The 19,761-nt window shown below is 30.7% G+C and overlaps 1 protein-coding gene and 1 long non-coding RNA gene across 2 annotated transcripts in view; both read left to right on the top strand.

The window, feature by feature from the left end:
- Positions 1–16,536, top strand: part of LOC132760210 (uncharacterized) — a 40,193-nt gene extending 23,657 nt beyond the window's left edge. The window contains exons 2-3 of the mRNA XM_060752128.1: positions 15,652–15,787; positions 16,084–16,536. Coding sequence (XP_060608111.1) covers positions 15,652–15,787; positions 16,084–16,427 — 480 coding nt within the window. The 3' untranslated portion in view covers positions 16,428–16,536. The remainder of the gene's footprint in view (positions 1–15,651; positions 15,788–16,083) is intronic.
- LOC132760211 (uncharacterized) lies at positions 8,098–10,180 on the top strand. Its single transcript, XR_009629828.1, has 4 exons — positions 8,098–8,270; positions 8,733–8,988; positions 9,489–9,787; positions 9,945–10,180. It is a non-coding gene; the product is annotated as an uncharacterized LOC132760211 (long non-coding RNA).
- Positions 16,537–19,761: the final 3,225 nt, after the last annotated feature.

The following is a 19,761-nucleotide window of genomic DNA, read 5'->3' as shown; positions in this document are numbered from 1 at the left end:
TTGTAGATAGAAATTTGTCAGGCATTGTAGATAGAAATGTGTCAGGCATTGTAGATAGAAATGTGTCAGGCATTATAGATAGAAATGTGTCAGGCATTATAGATAGAACTTTGTCAAGCATTATAGATAGAAATGTGTCAGGCATTATAGATAGAAATGTGTCAGGCATTATAGATAGAACTTTGTCAGGCATTATAGATAGAAATGTGTCAGGCATTATAGATAGAAATTAGTCAGGCATTATAGATAGAAATTTGTCAGGCATTGTAGATAGAACTTTGTCAAGCATTATAGATAGAAATTTGTCAGGCATTATAGATAGAAATGTGTCAGGCATTGTAGATAGAAATTTGTCAAGCATTGTAGATAGAACTTTGTCAAGCATTGTAGATAGAACTTTGTCAAGCATTGTAGATAGAAATGTGTCAGGCATTGTAGATAGAAATGTGTCAGGTATTATAGATAGAAATTTGTCAAGCATTGTAGATAGAACTTTGTCAAGCATTGTAGATAGAAATGTGTCAGGCATTGTAGATAGAAATGTGTCAGGTATTATAGATAGAAATTTGTCAAGCATTATAAATAGAAATATGTCAGGCATTATAGATAGAAATATGTCAGGCATTGTAGATAGAAATGTGTCAGGCATTATAGGTAGAAACTTGTCAGGCATTATAAAGAGAGACATTTGTCGGGCATTATAGATAGACATTTGTCGGGCATAATAAGTAGAACTTTGTCAGGCATTATATATAGAAATGTGTCAGGTATTATATAAAGAAATGTGTCAGGTATTATAGATAGAACTTTGTCAGGCACTACAGATAGAACAAAAATTCAAGCATTAAAGATAGAAATTTGTCGGGCATTATAGATAGAAATTTGTTGGGCATTATCGAAAGAAATTTTTCAGGCATTAAAGATAAAAAAATTATCAGGCATTATAGATAGAAATTTGTCAGATATTTTAAATAGAAATGTGTCAGGCATTATAGATAGAAATGTGTCAGGTATTATAGACTCAGGCATTATAGATAGAAATTTGTCAGGCATTACAAAGAGAAATGTGTTTTGCATTTCAGATGGTATTGATATGTCTAGCATTTCAGCTATCATATTACATTGTGATATTGCCAACATTTCAGGTACCATTTTTATTGCATTACAGACAAGAATAGCCTTATTTTGCAAATTGTGTTTTGTCTATTGTTGTTGATCCAGGCATCAATTAATCTAAGTAAAGCTGTATTTCAAGAATTTTTTTTTTCCGAAACCCTGATTGTCTGTCATGTATAATTTTTGTATTTTGAAAAAAAATCTGAAGATGTGACTCATATGTCAAGTGTTCGTTCAGGCAAATTTTGTTTTGAAAAACTGGCATTGTCAGATTCGATGGTTAACTTGGAGCGGCATGACCTGGGATGAAGTACTGCCAACAATTAGACGCAAAATAATTCCATCCGAGTATACCCCTGATATTTTACTTGTGAAATGTCAGATTTTAAATAACTTACTTGAACTGTCTGTTTTCTGTTTGATAAATAGGAACGAAAAAAAGTTACGGCTTTTTCAGAAAAATGATATAATTTCAATTTGTGTATCAAAATTTCATGATCGACAAGATCAAACGCTTTTCTTAAATCAAGGAAAATAGCACCTATCATTTTACCATTATCAATATCTTTGATCCAGGCATCAATTAATCTAAGTAAAGCTGTATTACAAGAATGTTTTTTTTCCGAAACCCTGATTGTCTGTCATGTATAATTTTTGTATTTTGAAAAAAATTCTGAAGATGTGACTCAATATGTCGTTCAAATATTTTAAATATGGTGGGTAGAATTGAAATTGAGCGATAATTTTCAGAAAAGTCCCTACTTCCTCTTCCTGATTTAAAGACAGGCAAGACACGAGCTTCCTTAAGTTTATCAGAAAAATACCTAAATGAATGCTATTATTAATAATAGATGTTATGCAAGGAATAATAGTATCCCCAGAAATTTTTAAAATTGCGAGGCCAATACCATCAAGGCCTGTAGATTTATTTGTGTTCAGTTTTGAAATAATTTGCTTTACTTCCATGGTCGTTATATAAGGAATACCAAATAAGCGAGACCCTAGCAATGTATCCATTTTTTCTTTAAAAATGGAAAAATTGTTTTCAGAAAAAGTGGTTTTGGTAATGATATTTGAAATATTTATAAAATGTTTATTTAGTTCATTGATAATTTCTAATTCATTCTTAATTACTCTATCATTTTTTCTATTTTAGACGGAAGTGTTATCCGTTTAGTTTGATTGATGTTAGAAGCTAATTTCAAGTTTTTCCATACATATTTTGAGTCCTTATTCTCTTCAATGGCATTTTTAAAGAAATTTTTCTTAGCCTTTCTAATTAACGATCTTAAAATTTTGTACTGATCGAAATCTCCTTTATTATGACACTTATTTCGCAAATTTATCGTTTTTTAATTTCATCTGTAAACCAGTTAGGTTGGTGCTCCCGTTTTACGCATTTTTCTTTCATTGGCGCATGTTTTGCTAATACATCATTTAAAACAGAGTAAAAGAAATTTAAAGATTTATTTGGATTTGTAATTGTTTCAGTAATATCTATACCAGATGTTAAAAGATCACGTTGAAAATTTTCTTCACAAAAAGTTTAAGTCATTCTATATTTTATCATCTTATGCAACCCAAATTTTTTATTTTTGTTAGTTTTAGTTGAATAAACCATGCATACAGGAAAATGATCACTCATAGATAGAGATGAGACGAAAGTGTTTTTCACGTTCTCATTATTACTTGCATATATATAATCAATTATATATGAACTTTTTTTGTTGTTCTCGTCGGATGTTTTATTAATTGTATTAAACCGAACTTAGTTATTGTGTTCTTCCATTTTGTGTTTCTAAATATTTCCGTTTCCTGCCCTGGTAAATAAGGGATATTTAAATCGCCCATTATAAAATATTCAATAAGTGAAGCTCTTCGTACAAATTAATCCAGGACTGAGGAGAAGTGGGAGGCCGATAAACAAAATTTAAAAGGAAGGATTTGCAGTTTGGCATAAAAATCTGTAACCAGATTGACTCAATATCATTTATTTCAAAGTCATTCCGACGTTTATATGTAATCTCTTCGGAAATATAAGAAATTATTCCCTACCCTTCCCATTTGATCTATCTCGTCTCTCGCAGTTATAATTTCGTATGTAAACGTAATCATTATTAATATTATCATTTAAGAATGTCTCACATAAGCCAATGATTTTTGGTGATTTACAATTGTGTAAAATATGTTTAATTTCATCCAACTTTGGTAATAAATGTTGTATATTGAGACTGGCAATAACAAGTCCGATTCCATCAAAAAGTAATGAGTTGGCTACTGAACTTTGTATTTCTGTGTGTTGTTTAGTTGTTTTACATACATGTGTGTGATAACTTATTAATAAATTGTTTTTCGGATGATTATTAGAACGAATGCGGCCCTCATGAGTGCATGTAGTACATGGCGTTTCTAACAATAGCTCGAAATTATTTATAATATTCGATGTTTTATCTTTACAATTCATATTTTCATCTAAAACATTTGTTATATATATTGGAGAGTTTGTGATATTAAAAGATCGATTTACACATAAGCATTTATCCAATACTATTTTGCATTTAATACATGTCTTATTTTTATTATTAAGTGAGATTTGAGTTTTCGAAATAGTTTCATTAGAACCGACTGATATATTAGTTTGAAAATCGCTATAAAGATCTTGTTTTAATATAGATTTATGAGTAGTTACCTCATTATGAATACAATTGCATGTTTCAAATTGTTGATTTTCAAAATTTGAGTGCCTGTCGGATATTTCCTAATTCCTATTTATTCTGACGCTATTCTGTCCATAATAATAATTTTCACTTACGGATCTTCTGTCGATCTCAAATACACTTCCGGTTCTGGTGTGGCGAAGGGTATTATTAAGTGAAGTTTCACTCCATGAAGTTTGGTCATAGTACCTAGGTCTAAAAAAGTTGTGAACCTTTTCATGTCTGTTTAAATTATATTTTCTGTATTTTGGACTGCCTGCAACTGAGTTTTCTTTTCCATTGTATCTCGCTCGCATTTCTCCCTTATCATTATTCATTTTCCTTTTTACGATGTATACGCACCGATTTATTGCTGCCACAAGTGTTTTGAATCCATATTTATTGTGATGTATCAATAGTGCTTCACTATGCTACCATCACTATAAACGAACGATGAATATGTGTCTATAAGTTCAGCACCTGTTTTAATACAGATGTCCCTCATATTTTCGAGTCGCGGCGAAATCGTGCAGAGATGCACTTTACATTTGTGATGTAGAATAGAGCGAGTGAGTTCTAAGAGTTTTGAATGTGACGCATCAGGGCGTTTTCCTAAACTGACGTCATTTCCCCCGACAAAAATAATTACGTGTTGATATCGTGTCAAATCTAGTTGGTTGATTTTACGTCCGATGTCTGTCAGAATGGCACCGCTGCATACATATCGATCGACCTTTAGGTTGTATTCCTCTAACGATGGAGTCACCAATCAGAAGTGTTCGGTCCCTATTTGGAAAAAAGCCAGATTTTTGAGAATTTCCCTTCATTGTTGAATTAGAAGACCCAATAATATTAGTATCGTAAATTGAAAGCTGATTAAAGAGAGTATATGTTGTTTGTTCTTATTCATTTCAGTCAATTAAAACCATTAGATTATGATTCATACACATTTTGACCAGTTTTCAATGACTTTTGGTGAACATTTAGCAGGTCTGGAATTAATTCTAAACGTTGTGTTTTGAATTGACTCAGTGACATTTAAGTGTGGAGTATTAACCCATGTATTCATTATTCAGCGCCATGAAAATATCCATGGTAGTGACTAGCAAAGTGCTTTTGATACTTCTTGATTCAGTAGCTCAATGTTAACAATTCTTGATTTCTTGGTGATATGCTGGTCTCTGCATATCATTTTCAAGGATATTAACGTCCCTTGATTACTTAAGCTGTACCGACATAACAGTGTTTCAGTGTTGGTTATTCTTCTGACAGTCATTGCTGACCAGGCTATAAAATTTTAACAGAAAATCAATACTCAATTAAATTATTTGCGCAAGAAAATTAAGCGAAAAAGGTGAAATTAAAACGGCACAACAGTAAATTTAACGGCCAGAGATTTGAGTCAGAAGTTCGTTCTGTTCCAGTGCAGGCCATATCAAAATTCTATCTCACAAATAGATGTGTATGATACTCCCTAGTTGAAGTTGAATATCAAAACAAATTCTGATATGAATGTAGTATGACAAAGCATTTTAACATTGTTTTTACCACATGATGTTTAGACCAATCCCAGAAATTTTATGTCAGATTATTTTTAGTTGGTGACTTGGTTGAGTTTTGCCGAAATTAAAGAAACTCCGCTGAAGTCTAAAACATAAAACATAAAAATTTGAATATCTTACATAGATCAGCTGGATCCCTTAAAACAGAGAGATTTGCAAGAGATAGTAAAAAAATATACTGAAAGTCATATTTTTGTGCTATTCTTTGCCAGATTTGAGTCAAAAACATTGCAACGCTTTTCTTTTTTGGGTCATTATCCACAATTAGAATAAATATTTTGGAATAACATAGTGAGCAAATTTCAATGATCTGAAAGTTTACTTACAACGTATTTGTTTAGATCCAGATCAAATGGAAAATTCGTCTCGAAAAATTATTTTCAGTCCCGTCATGTCAAAGTGTAGTCATTTAATTTCAGTGTTTTTTTAGTTTCCGGTCCGCTGGGAATATTGATACCTATACTAAAGGTTGAATATTGAATATCGCAAGCCGATGCTGTATGGATGAAAAGAAAAGTATAGAAAAGAACATAACTGAGACAGCTACATTCAACCATATGTCTTGTTTTCATTGCTTTCAAGGGATCTTTTTATCTGATAAGTTGTGTTTGTAAGTTCGTTTTTTTAATGTTTTAACAATTTGTTACTGGCATACAGATACAAAATGATAATGATACCTTTTCTTGTAAGGACCCCAGAGAATGGATGGCTTACAATTGGTCTTATTAGAATTTATTCTGAGAAATTTTATGAAAAAGATCGTTTCTTTTTCATGTCCGAAAAAATGTTATGATCATTCAAACTTATGAGATAGAATTGTGTATTTTTTTATTTTCAAAATGAATATGGAATATTATTTTTTCTAATATATTGGTGGTTTTGAACTTCTTTTAGTTATCAGAATGACATACCAAAGAACAAACAATAGGTCATCATTTGCCATTCCTAAGATCATGTGAATCTGATTTTTTTTATTTTTCATCATAATCCATCCGAAATTATATACTTGCACATTGGCGGCGTGAAACGATGTTTCAAGTAGAAACCGGAATTGTATAATAGTGTTTCTTACAAACACCGTGCTTAAGATTAAAATCTGAACTTGTTTTCTAATTTTGTTTTTCTTTAATGCATCCCAAACTATATCAGCTCAACAATGGCGGACACTTGTTGATGCAACTTGCAGAGTATACTGCCATTTTTTCCCTGAAATCCACGACAATCATTAATTTATTTTGGATGTTCTATCCATTTTGGTGATTGGAACAAAGAAGCTGAAAAGTTTAACTTGATAATACTTCCATAACAGCATCTCACGCTGCAAATAGTTCTACAGTGAATGAATGCTTGGGGTTTTATTAGAATTTATATAAATCGATGTCTTTTCTTTCAAAAGCCCTTTTCTAAGGGACTACTTCTGAGTGTTTTTTATATACATTTATACGCATACCATTCTTAAATAGAAATGTTAAATAATTTGCGAAGGGAGACTTTTACACATGATACTGTTGTAACATGTCGGTTATAATATCTTGTCTTTAAATAATACTTCCTCCTTTATTTGATAATGCTTGGCAAATGATCTATTTTTGTTTCACACTGCAAGTTAAATATGAACTGACGATAATAGCCGGGGTTTTCCGATTGTGCGGATTTTCGGAAAATTGTAAACAAATGTTCCCCGGATATATTGATCATTTCATTTTTGAGTAACGTTTATTAAAGTCAAAAATACTGGTTATAATGACAGCATAGTCGTGAAAAATTATAAATCGTATAAGATTAATTTTGACATGGACACTCTTTCTTTTAGGAAGAGGTAGGAAATTTTCTTAACTTAAGGTGATTCCGCTTTGTCACCCATGTTTGTTTTCACAAGGTCTGTCCAAAGTGAAAATAGGCCAAAATTCATATAACAACAAAACTCACATTGTTATATGATGAGCCATTTGCAAGTACACTTCCAGTTCTATGTTTTAAAGACTATTTTAAACAAAAGTAAAATGATAACAATAAAAAGAAATTACCTTGAGTGGGCTAAATTTCTGAAGACCGAAAACATTCTGTTGCAAAGTTTTATGCACATTTCATGAATGGCAAAATTCAGTTTAAAGTCTATTTTAGTGCCAACAAATGCTATTTTTGCAGAAAATAAAAAAACTTTAAAAAACATAAATCTTAGTAAAGTAGTTTATCTGACCTTGAAAAAAAAATGGCCACCATGACATGTGTAAAAAAGTAGTACCATGAAAATAAACATCATTTACCTATTTCTTGTGTACATTACAAACAGACACACTTCACTGTTACACATAAAAAGGTTAGATTTTAAAGTTTGATTGTGTTTTCATTTTAATTGTAGTTCATAAGGTTATAAATGGTGATTGTTTTCTCGCACTACTTTTTTTACAAAAAATAATGGAGGCCATGTGCTTAGAAGGACATGAGATACTGATTTATTTGGAGTTAAGTTTTGAAAGATTTTTGTATTTGCTGCAAAAAATAGCTTTTGTTAGCACTAAAACAGACTTTAAAAAGGATTTTGCCATTCATGAAATGTGCATAAAACTTTGCAACAGAATGTTTTGGTCTTCAGAAATGTAGCACATTCAAGGTAAATATTCTTATTGTTATCATTTTTAATTTTGTATATAATTGTCCTTAAAATATAAACCTGGAAGTGTACTTTCAAATGGTTCATCATTTTACAATCAGAGCTTTGTTGTTATATAAATTTTGGCCTACTTTCACTTTAGACAGACTTTAGTGAAAACAAACATGGCTTACAAAGCGGAATCACCTTAAAAGAAATTCGGATAAAGTAAATCGGATATGTTTGACCTAAAAACATGGACTTCAAAGGGTGGAAAAGAAACAAACATAGACTAGCAATTATGTAAGTTAACTTTCTAGGAAAGATTTACATTTCATTTATCAAATTTTACTAAAAATAATATGATCATTCATATGTGGTGTTGTTTACGGATCAATGTTCTAAAAATAGGTTAGCAGTGGATTTACCAAAAAAGTCAATTTTAGATTATAACCGCGGTGATTTCCTTTGGATTTTTATCAGTTATTTATAATGTAGTATTGAGAAACGTCTTTTTACTACTATCTTTGTTCATAATTGTTTTTATAGGCATTACATTAATTAATTATCGTTTTATGGATAAAAATAGATAACGATGACATTGAAGAAGTTAACAGAGACATATTCAAGAGGTTGTAAGCATTAAAATCAATAATGTCACATATATCAAAGTGCTTAAACGTGTCAGTTTTAACGGTTCTTATTCTAAACACATTCCCTTAATAGTTAACGCAGGAAGCTCAAAGGTTAGTTACAACTTTGCAGGATAATCGAAACAAACTGGCTTATTCAGTAAAAGCTGAGTTAGATGACGCTGCTCTTTTCAAGGAATCATTTCAGAACATTGTAGGTCTTGCAAAAGAGGTGACAACAATTAAAGAGTATGCATTTGCGTTAATCAAAAGCATAAACGAACTGAAAAACAGATAACTTGCCAACTTTTGCAGCAATTTAAAACGCTTTAAGATTAACAATGAATATTTCCTAATTAAGCTTGTTGAGTCGCAAGGATCAGAGAGGGGTAAGTATGTATTTAAAATACAAAATAAGCAACATTATCCATGAACCTATAAGTTTTGTGAACGGATTTCTATAACGGTCTGCTGGTTTCACGATTTTCAATATACCTTGTTTATATTTGGAAAGCTATAAGCAATTGTATAAACTATGGTAAAATGTAGCGTGTAGAGGTAATATATTATGTAATTGACAGGCACAAAATTGGATTCTAAGAAAATAAAGATACTGCATATAAATCTGTCATAGATGCAAATTCTGAATCAGATAACATGATTCGCGTAATCTCAGGATTTTTGCGCTACTTTAGATTTACTGGACCACGGCTTTGTCTTGTTTGAAAAGTTTGTTTGAGTTCATATATGTCTCTAACTTTAGGTAAGGCATGTAAAATGAATCGCATTTTAGGAAAAACAATGTATTCATATTATTAATTCTGAATGATTAAGCGAAAAACGATTCTTTCCGGTGTAATTGTTCAAAGTCATATACATGTATTTCCAGTTAATGCAGACGGAACAATTCAGATAAAAATCGGCTTGACGAAATGGGTGAGGCAACTATCAAAGGGTTTAGATGTTGGTATTTTTATCCGTACGATGAAGGACGAAGAAGTTATAAACGATACAATGAAACGCAAAATTCAGCAAGAATACACGTGCGAAGAACAAATGCGTGCCCTTATCTTACACATGATAATGAAACAAAATTCTACCTGTGAAAAATGTGTCGATGTTTGAGAAATTTATCACCACAACTCGCCGATCTGATAGAAGACAATAACACAGATGGAACTGAAGTTGGTAGGGTAAACTTTTAAAATGCTCACGCTTTCTTACTCCTTAAATCTAAATTAAAACTTTAAAAAAAAGAAGTATAATTTTTATATTGTTGATTTTGTAAAAAGTTCATCTTTTATATATATGGAACCAGTTATGATGAGTTAATTTTATTCCACAGAAAAGTACCTGAAACAATATGAAGAAGAAAATGTGATTCGGATCTTAAAAGAAATTTTTACAGAAGATATTGATAGTTCTGTGTCAACTGACCAAGTTCATATTTGTTTAGAACAGAGGATGGATGTGACACTAGATTTAAAGATGATAAGTAACTGCGTTTTGAAATGTTTTACGACTGCAAGGCACCAAGAGAATGATAATAGGTGAACATTTTATTATAAGTGTCGTGTGAAAATAATAAGTAGATTAGAAATTGTTTCTTTGATTATTACATTGTTTCTTTGCAATAGCCTTTACTAAAATAGACAACAATAAAAAGAATCCTTAAAGAAGGACCAAAACGACTTAATTGAATATGTTGTAGGCTCGTTTTATATTGAGCCTGTTAATGGACGGTACTTGATAGTGCAAACCACAGTATAGGTACCCAGCACCGGAAATCAATATTTAGTATAAACATGGTGAAATTTTGAATTGGGAAACATCCGCAGATGTGTTCATACAGAGGTTATCATTGAACTTTAAATGTGACACATTCTTACCTTCCATTCCATGAAAAGTGACGTATGGTCCCTAAATAAAAATGCATGTGCCCCTAACGAGCAAACAATAGGCGAAACTAAATAAAAAAGAAATTTTGAACTAACAATTCACACTGAATTTAACACAGCAAATAATAATAAAAATGTGTCTTCTGTCACTTTAAAGGTAACTCGAGTGCTACTCTATAGTAAATATATAATTAAGATTTTAAGATATTTATAGTCATATGGGAAAAAAGAAATAGATTAAATTTTGTTATATAAAATGTAATGATATAAAATCTTATCTTTAAAGCTTTGCCGGATTAACATGGAAGACAGAAGAATGCAAAGTCGGAACGATGATACAAAGAGGTAAGCACGAAATTTGTAGATTAAGTACGGTTTCCTCCCAAGTTTGATAAATCTAAGACATGGTTTTAGAAAGTGATATGTTTGATCATAGAAACGCCTAATCTATTTAAAAGTAATATAAGATGAAACCACTCACACTTTAAAATAACGGCCCGTCCGTTCTTTGCTCTTATGCCTTCTCCTGTTTTTGTTTTGTGTCCTGCTTGGCCCCATTGCCAGTGTCGTGTGTAGCTTGGTTTTGTATGCAGATGCGTTCACTGACTGCCAGCTTTCCTCGATGATCTTTTATTTTCAAATTTCATGTAGACAATTTTCAAATGCGTCTGAAATAACCGAAAAAGTAAATTATAATCTATTTGATATTTTTAGAATCTAGAAAAGAGACAGTAATTCTGGTATGGCATGCGAAGAGTTTGCAAATTTTGTCGCTGAAACCTTATCAAGGATAAATTTGTCTTTATACGAACCTTTCAAAAAGGCATTTGTTGATGAAAGTATATCGCCACGAGCATTTGTTGATATGACAAAAGAAGAAATGAAAGGTATATTTGAGTTATACCTAGTACCTATTAAATTTGGTATTGGTTTACGAAAGGAATTGATTTCAATTCAACAACAAATTAGAAATGAAAAAGACACAAACAATTCCGAAAATATTGGTTCTTTGCGACAATTTGATACATCGTGTGGAAAATTGACTTACAGCAAATGCCATGTCCGACCTATGACGGGTAATCTTCTTGTTCCCAAACATGAATTTAGATGGCTTTCTACTAACAATATGTATTCGCCATACTATGTTGCAAAAGAAATAATGAGGTTTATAGTTGCTTGCATCAATGGACGTAAGAACGGGACAATACATTTTGGAATTAAACCCACATTATGCCAGACAGGTCTTGTAGTCGGGTTAGTAGCGAATGATAAATATGTTGACCGTTTGAATCATGAAATAGCTATATCAGTTGAAGCATGTTTCTTCTTCTATAGCATTCAGATGTTTGCGTTCATTACAAATAGTTCCAGTAGAAGACGACGATCGAGTTGTAATTAAAGCTGATGTTGTTCCATCATATTGGCCCTAAGTTGCTTTCTATTGATTTTCCCCCAAAGGGATTTCAACATAGTCAGTGCTTTGTTTATGATATCAAGCCAGATTGCCAAATATTACCGATTGCTCCAAGTAAGTTGCAGCAAGTTGAAGAAATGTATTCCAAAATTTTGAAGGAGCGGGTTGTTATGGAAGAGGAAAATGATAGAAAAGGAAACAAACAAATTGTTTTGTAGAAAGAACTGGTAAAATGCCTACTGGTAGAAATAAATACATCACAGACGAATTCATCCCAATAATTGTTTCAGGTAAGATAACTGGGTCATCAGATGAAAATTATTTAAGAAGCGCAGTTGACATGACACGTGCGTTTACTTCAGCAAAATTAGTATTAGACTGTGATAGTTCTGTCAAGCTACGTAATAGAGTTGAGGGTGACAAAATGCTTTACACTGTAAAAACAGCAGAGGACCTAATTTATCAAGCTGATATTTCTCATAGAAGCCCAACATGGGTATATTGCAATGGAAATGAAGAATTGTCGAAAGAAACTATGACTTTGGAAGACTGGTTAGAAGCAAGGTCTGATAGGGCTCAAAATGCACTGGACGTTATGAAAAAACTTATTCCTAAGACAAGGGCGAAATTAGTTTTTCTATTGTTCCAAGAAAATGACGGTAAAAGGAATCAATTGCATGAAATTGCAAGAATGGCATTTGTTTCCTCTTTCAGAAACCAGTGTATAGTCATCGCTGAAAATAAGGATGTTGTCGCAAATTTAAAAAAGAGTTAATGGACACAATAGGTGCAAAAAAGATTGAGAAATCATTCCACACAGACTTGTCCTGGGATCAGATTTCAAATGTGATGAATAGTGTTTCTAGAAGAAATCCCGATGTTGTTTGTAAATTACCACGATATGACGGGCACTATGCAGAAATGACAAATAGGGAGAGAGAGAAAGGTTTACAAAAACGAGGCACAGGAACGATTTTATCGGGGTGGTGAAGTCACTTGGTGGAACTTTAATTACCAGTCTCATGTTGCAAAAAGAGATCTCTTTGACCGTCATAAAACTGAGATAAATGATAAACTTCTTGGGAATAAAGGAGAAGCGTTGATTGAAATCCATGATATTGAGCACCATCCCGGTGCTGGTGGAAGAACACTTGGTAGGCATTTACTTTGGTACTATAGTCAATTCAAACAAACCCTAGAAAAGGCTTATCGTTGCTGTGCAATCAGAAATACAAGTATCACCGAGGAAACTATTAATCAGATAGAACGGTTTCGGAATTTCAAAGATGGAGAATGTCCAAAAGCACTGATAATATTAACTGACAATAAAAGTGAGGATAGAATCATTTTGTTAAAGACAAAACTGCATGAGCTTGCCTACAAAACTGGATCTCCTGGTAGACTGTTTTGTTTGATAATTATTGTTGGCAGAATGCCAATAACACATGCCAAAACAGAAGGAAAGCTTTTGTTGAAACATACACTGAGCACTTCTGAACAAAACTGGTTTGAGTCTAAGCACAATGAAATGGAACAGTCAGAAAACATAGATGTCAAGACTTTACTTGCTTTTAACTGTATGAGAAAATCGTTCGATATATCATGCATGAAGAAAACAATCGACAGAATTATAAAAAGGGTATCAAAAAGAGAAGTAAATGTACTGAAATCTCTTGCATTGATAAGCTCTTTCGAAAGCGACCATCCCGTACCAGAAAATGTATTCGATTACATGATGAATGATCAAATTGATCTTGAAATGGTATTTCGACAACCCTGGGGTATAGCTCATTCTATACCAGAATTACAAAACCTTAGACAATTACGAAATGAAACATGGAACATGTATATGTCAGATGCAATGAGTCTTTTGATTACAAAGAAAGAAGATTGTGATTTTTACAACAGTGGTGTTTGCTTCATATCACAGATGCTTGCAAAAACTGTGCTCGAATACATAAAAATTCATGAAAATTTAACACTGGAGAATGTTGTCAATAGTTTGCTAGATTTAGTAGAACAACAAATGAAAGAATCAAATCCAATGTCTAAGCGTTTCGTAAAAATTGTTTGCAGTCTTTCCAAAACAAGACAGCTCTTGGAAAGTGAAAGGGGCGACTTGAAAGAGAAATTTTCTGACTTGGTCTTAGAACTAGATCACGAAGAAGAAAATAACACTGAGCAAGAGAACAGTCACAGAGTACTGCGGGTGATGCAGCGTTGTTTTACCATAACATATGATGCAATGGTTGGTCAGCAGTTAGCTAGAATCAACATTCACATAAGAGAATTCACAGACGCAGAGGCTGCTATTAAACTTTCCCTGGAGAAGCGACCAAACAGTTCTTATTTGCTTGATACGTATGGGCAAATATTCAAGTCACAAATGGAGTTCCTCATAGAAAATGCCACAATAAATAAGGAAAAGATAACTAACGGTGATGGTGCGAAAATTATTAATCTTGCTTTCCAAGCAATGTAAAAATTTAAGGAAGGTCAGGATATTGCTGTTTCACAAGAAGAAGATACAAACTTGGGTTGTTTTCATACAGAAAATAAAAACGGCACTTTTTCTACTTGAGAAGTTTGAAAGGTTCGAGTGTTACACTAGCCGTGAAGAATTTTTGAGCTTTTTGAATGTATAGAATTTTGAACTTTACCATTCTCCATTGTTAGAACTAATGGAATCATGCCCTTCACTGCAAAATCTAAAACCAGACACACCCTCTCAAAGTCACTTAGAAACGTCACTGAGAAGAGAAATTACCAAGTCAAAAGGCAGTTGTACACTATAAATTCTGAAGATGAAACACTTTTGTTGAGACTTAGAGAAAGATTTGAAGGATTTTACGGCAGTCGGGATAAAACATCAAAATTTCAATTCACATATGGAATCGGTTTAAAACCACTTATGGTGGCCAAGGAGAAAAAGCCAAGATTGGTAAAACAGCGTGTGGAAGAAGCAAAGCACAATCTCGAGGGTCATGATATTGAAACAGTAGATGAAAGAGATCTGCTTGTTTATCATGGTAACAAAATTATAAACCTTTCTAGTCAAGTTGGGAGTAAAGAAACAGATACATGTAATGGACACGAGTATAAACGGCTTCTGTCCTACAGTACAAAGCTGGTTTCTATTCAAACAACATCTCCGAGATCTAAGAGACTCTATCTTGAATCATTTCTATATTATGCAATGCTACATTGGCCTTTGAAGACTAGAACAAGCTTAGACTTAGATGTTCTTGCTACGAGGAGCTACGAGCAACTTATCAAAGATTGGGAGGAAGCGTACAATGCAAACTTCTACATTAAGAGTTCTGAGCAGTGCCGCAAAAACAGACCAAAGAACTATTTTGCCTTAGGAAAAGGTAGCCCAGGTAATGATATTGTTGATTAAGATTCAATTAGGAAGGAGTGGATGAACAGAAGAAGAAAGCATCGGGTCGTGTCCGGAGACCAGTATATGCAGATTTCTTTTGTAGAGAAAGATTTGTAGAAGATAGACTAGAACGATTAGACGAAACAGTCGATGGCACAGGACATGTTGTGATTCACAAGATACTATATTAGATATAATTCATATCCCATTGTTTTAGAATAATTTCATTATTTTATTAAATAGAACAATTAAAAAAATTTTATGAGCAAAATATTTTTTACATTTGCTTTAATCTTGTAAAATGCTTTATGTACAAAAAAACTCTTTAGATATCAATGTTGATGAAACTATATAACAGGCTGAATATCCCACTGGAACGCACACATTCAGGATTAACACCTACTACCCTTGTACAGTATTGAGTAATAGAGTGGTCACGTTTGTTCTTGGCTTTACATGGAAAGGTCCAACAGCGTTTGATGTAGAAGAAAAAGGTATGCCAATTTTGGAAAAACTGAAAATAAGAAGATATGCTTCAATTGAAGTTTCAAAAGATGTTTCATATGCTATTTATACATTTTGTATTTCAATGTTTTTATGTTTGCTTTTTTAAATACTTGTACTTCCTAGTACGACTGGTACAGTTATTTTTCAGGTAAATTATATGGCTGATAGCTTAAATACTCGTAATTTTCAGCCATTCCTTTGGAAATACATTGTTTCTTTGAAGAATCAAAATAAGTGCACTTTGAAAATTATCTAACATGTTTTATTTTGCATATCGTTATAGGAAAAACATCCTCTCGCAGTTCGCCTGTTTGTGACGGCGGACCAAGTAGTCTAAACTCGGAGTATGAGGCCGACACTATGACAAGTGATGCTAAAAATGATATGGGAAAGGCGGCTGGCGTTAAAACTGACTTACATACGCAACCAATATCTGCGAATTCATTTCCCAAAGAAGCTGCATCAGAAAGTTGTCAGTCTCATCTGGCATCTGGGGGTCAAGGTGAAATTGTCTTTAAAAAGTTTTTTTTCTCTTCATTTAAGGTATTTTTTATGCTCTTCTGTATAAATGTATGCTTCGTCATTTTGTTTTCGAAAACAAATGTGGTTAATAAGGTTTACTCTTAAATATCAAGTAAGCGATGGGTAAAAGTGTGCAGCAGCCTGCCAAAATGACAGATAAATGTGAACATCCGTCTGAAAAGGCGCCAGAGGAAAAACCGTAACAATAAAATATGAAAATCTGAGCATAGTAAAAGGCTTTCCAGTAAAAGGCTTTTTTTTTAAATTTTAATTTTTAACCTTTTAAATTTTGCTTTGCTTTGGGGGTTATTTGGCGGCCGAAAAACCAAAAATTGGCCTTTAAACTAAAAATCGTTTTTGTTAAAATTAAAAAAGCTGTTTTATAGTTTAAAAAAAAAATTGTTTTTAAAAGAGAATAATTTTAAAAGAAGAATTTTATTTGGGGAAATTTGGAAAAATTTTGGGGTTATTAAAATGAAAATGAGGGGGCCCAAAAAGGGTTATTTTAATTTGGTTTATTTCCCAAAATTAATTGTTTATTTGGGATTATTTTTGAATTTTTAAACCTAACTGTTGACAATTTTTTAAAAAAACCAAAAAAATTTTGTAAAATTTAAAAAATGATTAAGGGAAAGCTTCTTTCTTGAATTCCTTTGTTTTTAAGTAAATTAAAGAGGGCCCAAGAGTTATTTTTTGAAATTTCTTAGGGTTTATAAAATTTTTTAAATTTAAAACAAAATTTAATTTAAAATTTCCAAAAATAAATTAAAAAAATTTTTTTTTGGGAAATTGTTTTAAAACCAATATTTTAAGAAAAGGGGAATATTTAAAATTTTAAAACCAATTTTTAAGATATTTTAAAAATTTGGGTGTGAAAATTGTTGTTCTTAATTTTTATAATATTTTTTATATTTTCAACAAATTTCTAGGAAAATTACATATAATCATTAATGATGCTAAATTGAGATCATATAAATTACTGCAAAAGTAGTTCATAATATTTAGATTTTGTAGTCTCTTAAGATGTTTTAATCTCTAAATTGTAATGTAACCGATATCTCGCTAAAACCGATCTCGTTATAAAACGATAAAAAATGAAAGGAAAATAGAAGGAAAAAGGCCGGGACACAGTAGAATGTACGTTGTAAGCGGTATCTCGTTAAAACCGATCTCGTTATAAGTGAAGTAGACTGTATCTATGTACAATATAATGTTATTACCGGTATTTCATTTTTTATTGTTGATTTTATATATCTATAGAATGTAAATATTTATACAGATGTTGAGTTTTATCAATTCACCATTGCTCGAGAGACGATAATTTGTATTTCTGGTGTATTTCTGCTGTTTTCTGTGTATCATTTAACATTGTTCCATTTATTTGATTATCGTTGTACTATAATATTTATAAAAATATATAGTTATATATATATTCATTTATTTTACATGAAGTAACGCTTCTAAGTTCCTTGTTTTAAGAATCATAAAGCATGTCATGGCAGCTAATTTGAAATTAAACATATTTTTATTACACTATTCAAATAAAAAAAAATGTTTTAAATAGTTTTCATTTACTTCACAAGTGCATTAACTTTAATTAACTTGTATAAAATAGTTTTCATTTACTTCAAAGGTGCATGCATTATGACTTGATATGCGTCACAAGGAAACAAAAAAAATGTGTTTCATTTTCAACATGTGTCTAACATATTCGGCACGTTTTTTCCTATATATACCGGTTTATACATGTTTTATATAAAAACTGTGATAACATGATTATATGTAATTTATTAAATCAATTTTTGTTTGTGTATTTTTATGCTATATTCCAATGTCTTCAAATTTTTTGATTATTTTATCGTATGTTTCATGAAACTGATATGCTGTGTACAAAAATAAACTATACAAAAATGGCAAAGTAATATTTTATCAAAACCTTTTGGCATCCTGTATTTACTTAATTATTTAAGTTTACATTAAATGTTTGTATAATAAAGCAATGTCCGTAAAAGTGCACGTAGAATTACATGCACGACCGTTTAACACCAATTTTACGGAGTCGCAAAAGCGGCACGGGTGTAGAACCCTTTTAGCTTATTATGTTGTAAATGATTGTCAGGTTCTATGTCAACTATTTCATCATCTGAAACATCTAGCATGTGAAAAGTAGGTATTTTCTTTTAAAGACAAATTATAGACATTTTCCCTTGTTTTATAGCATTTTTTTGGGAAAAAATTTTTTTTTTTTTTTAATTTTTTTAAAAAATTTTTTTTTTTTTTTTTTTTTTTTAAAAAAAAACAAATTTTTTTTTAATTTTTTTTTTTAAAAAAAAAATTTTTTTGTTTTTTTTAAATTTTTTTTTTTTTAATTTTTTTTTAAAAAAAATTAATTTAAAATTTTTAAAAAAAAACAAAAAAACCCCCAAAATTTTTTTAAAAAAAAATTTTTTTTTTTTTTTAAAAAAAATTAAAAAAAAAAAAAAAAAAAATTAAATTTAAAAAGGTTTTTGTTTTTTTTTTTTTTTTCCCCCAAATTTTTTAAAAAATTTTTTTTTTTTTCTTTAAAAAATTTTTTAAAATTTTTAAAAAAAAGGAAAAACCCTTTTTTTTTTTTTTTTTTTTTTTTTTTTTTTTTAAATTTTTTTTTAAAATTTTTGGTTTTTTTTCCCTTTTAAATTCCCCTTTTAAAAAATTTTTTTTTTTTAAATTTTTTTCTTTTTTTGGGTTTTTTTTTAATTTTTTTCCCCCTTTTTTTTAAAAAATTTTTTTTAAAAAAAAAAAAAAAAGGGTTTTTTTAAAAAAATTTTTTTTTTTTCAAATTTTTAAAAAACCTTTTTTTCCCCCAAAAAAAAAAAAGGGGTTTTTTTGGGGGCCCCCCCCAAAAAATTTTTAAAATTTTTTTAAAAAAACCCCCTTTTTTTTTTCCCCAAAAAAGGGGGGGGTTTTTTTTTGTTTTTTTTAAAAAAAAAAAAAATTTTTATTTTTTTCCGGAAATTTTTTTTCCCCCCAAAAAAAAATTTTTTTTTTTTTAAAAAAAAAAAAAGAAAAAAAAATTTTTTTTTAAAAAAAAGGGGTTTTTTTTTAAGGAAAAATTTAAAAAATTTAAATTTTTTTAAAAAAAAAAGGGAAAATTAAAAAAAGGGAAAATTAAATTAAAAAAAATGGGTTTTTTCCCAAAAAAAAATTTTTTTTTTTTTGAAAAGGGGTTTTTTTTCCAGGAAAAAATTTCCAATTTTTTAAAAAAAAAAAAAACCCCCCAAAAAATTTTTTTTAAAAAAAAAAAATTTAATTTTTTTTTTTTTTTTCCCCGGGGGGAAAAAAAAATTTTTTTGGGGGGGTTTTTAATTTTGGGCCCAAATTTTTTAAAAAAAAAATTTAAAATTTAAAAAACCTTTTTAAAAAAAATAAAAAAAAAAAAAAAAATTTTAAAAAAAAAAAA

The sequence above is a fragment of the Ruditapes philippinarum genome, unplaced genomic scaffold (assembly GCF_026571515.1).
Source record: "Ruditapes philippinarum isolate M1 unplaced genomic scaffold, ASM2657151v2 ctg264_1_1_1_1, whole genome shotgun sequence".
NCBI classification, from domain to species: domain Eukaryota; kingdom Metazoa; phylum Mollusca; class Bivalvia; order Venerida; family Veneridae; genus Ruditapes; species Ruditapes philippinarum.
This window is presented reverse-complemented; position numbering and strand designations above follow the sequence as displayed.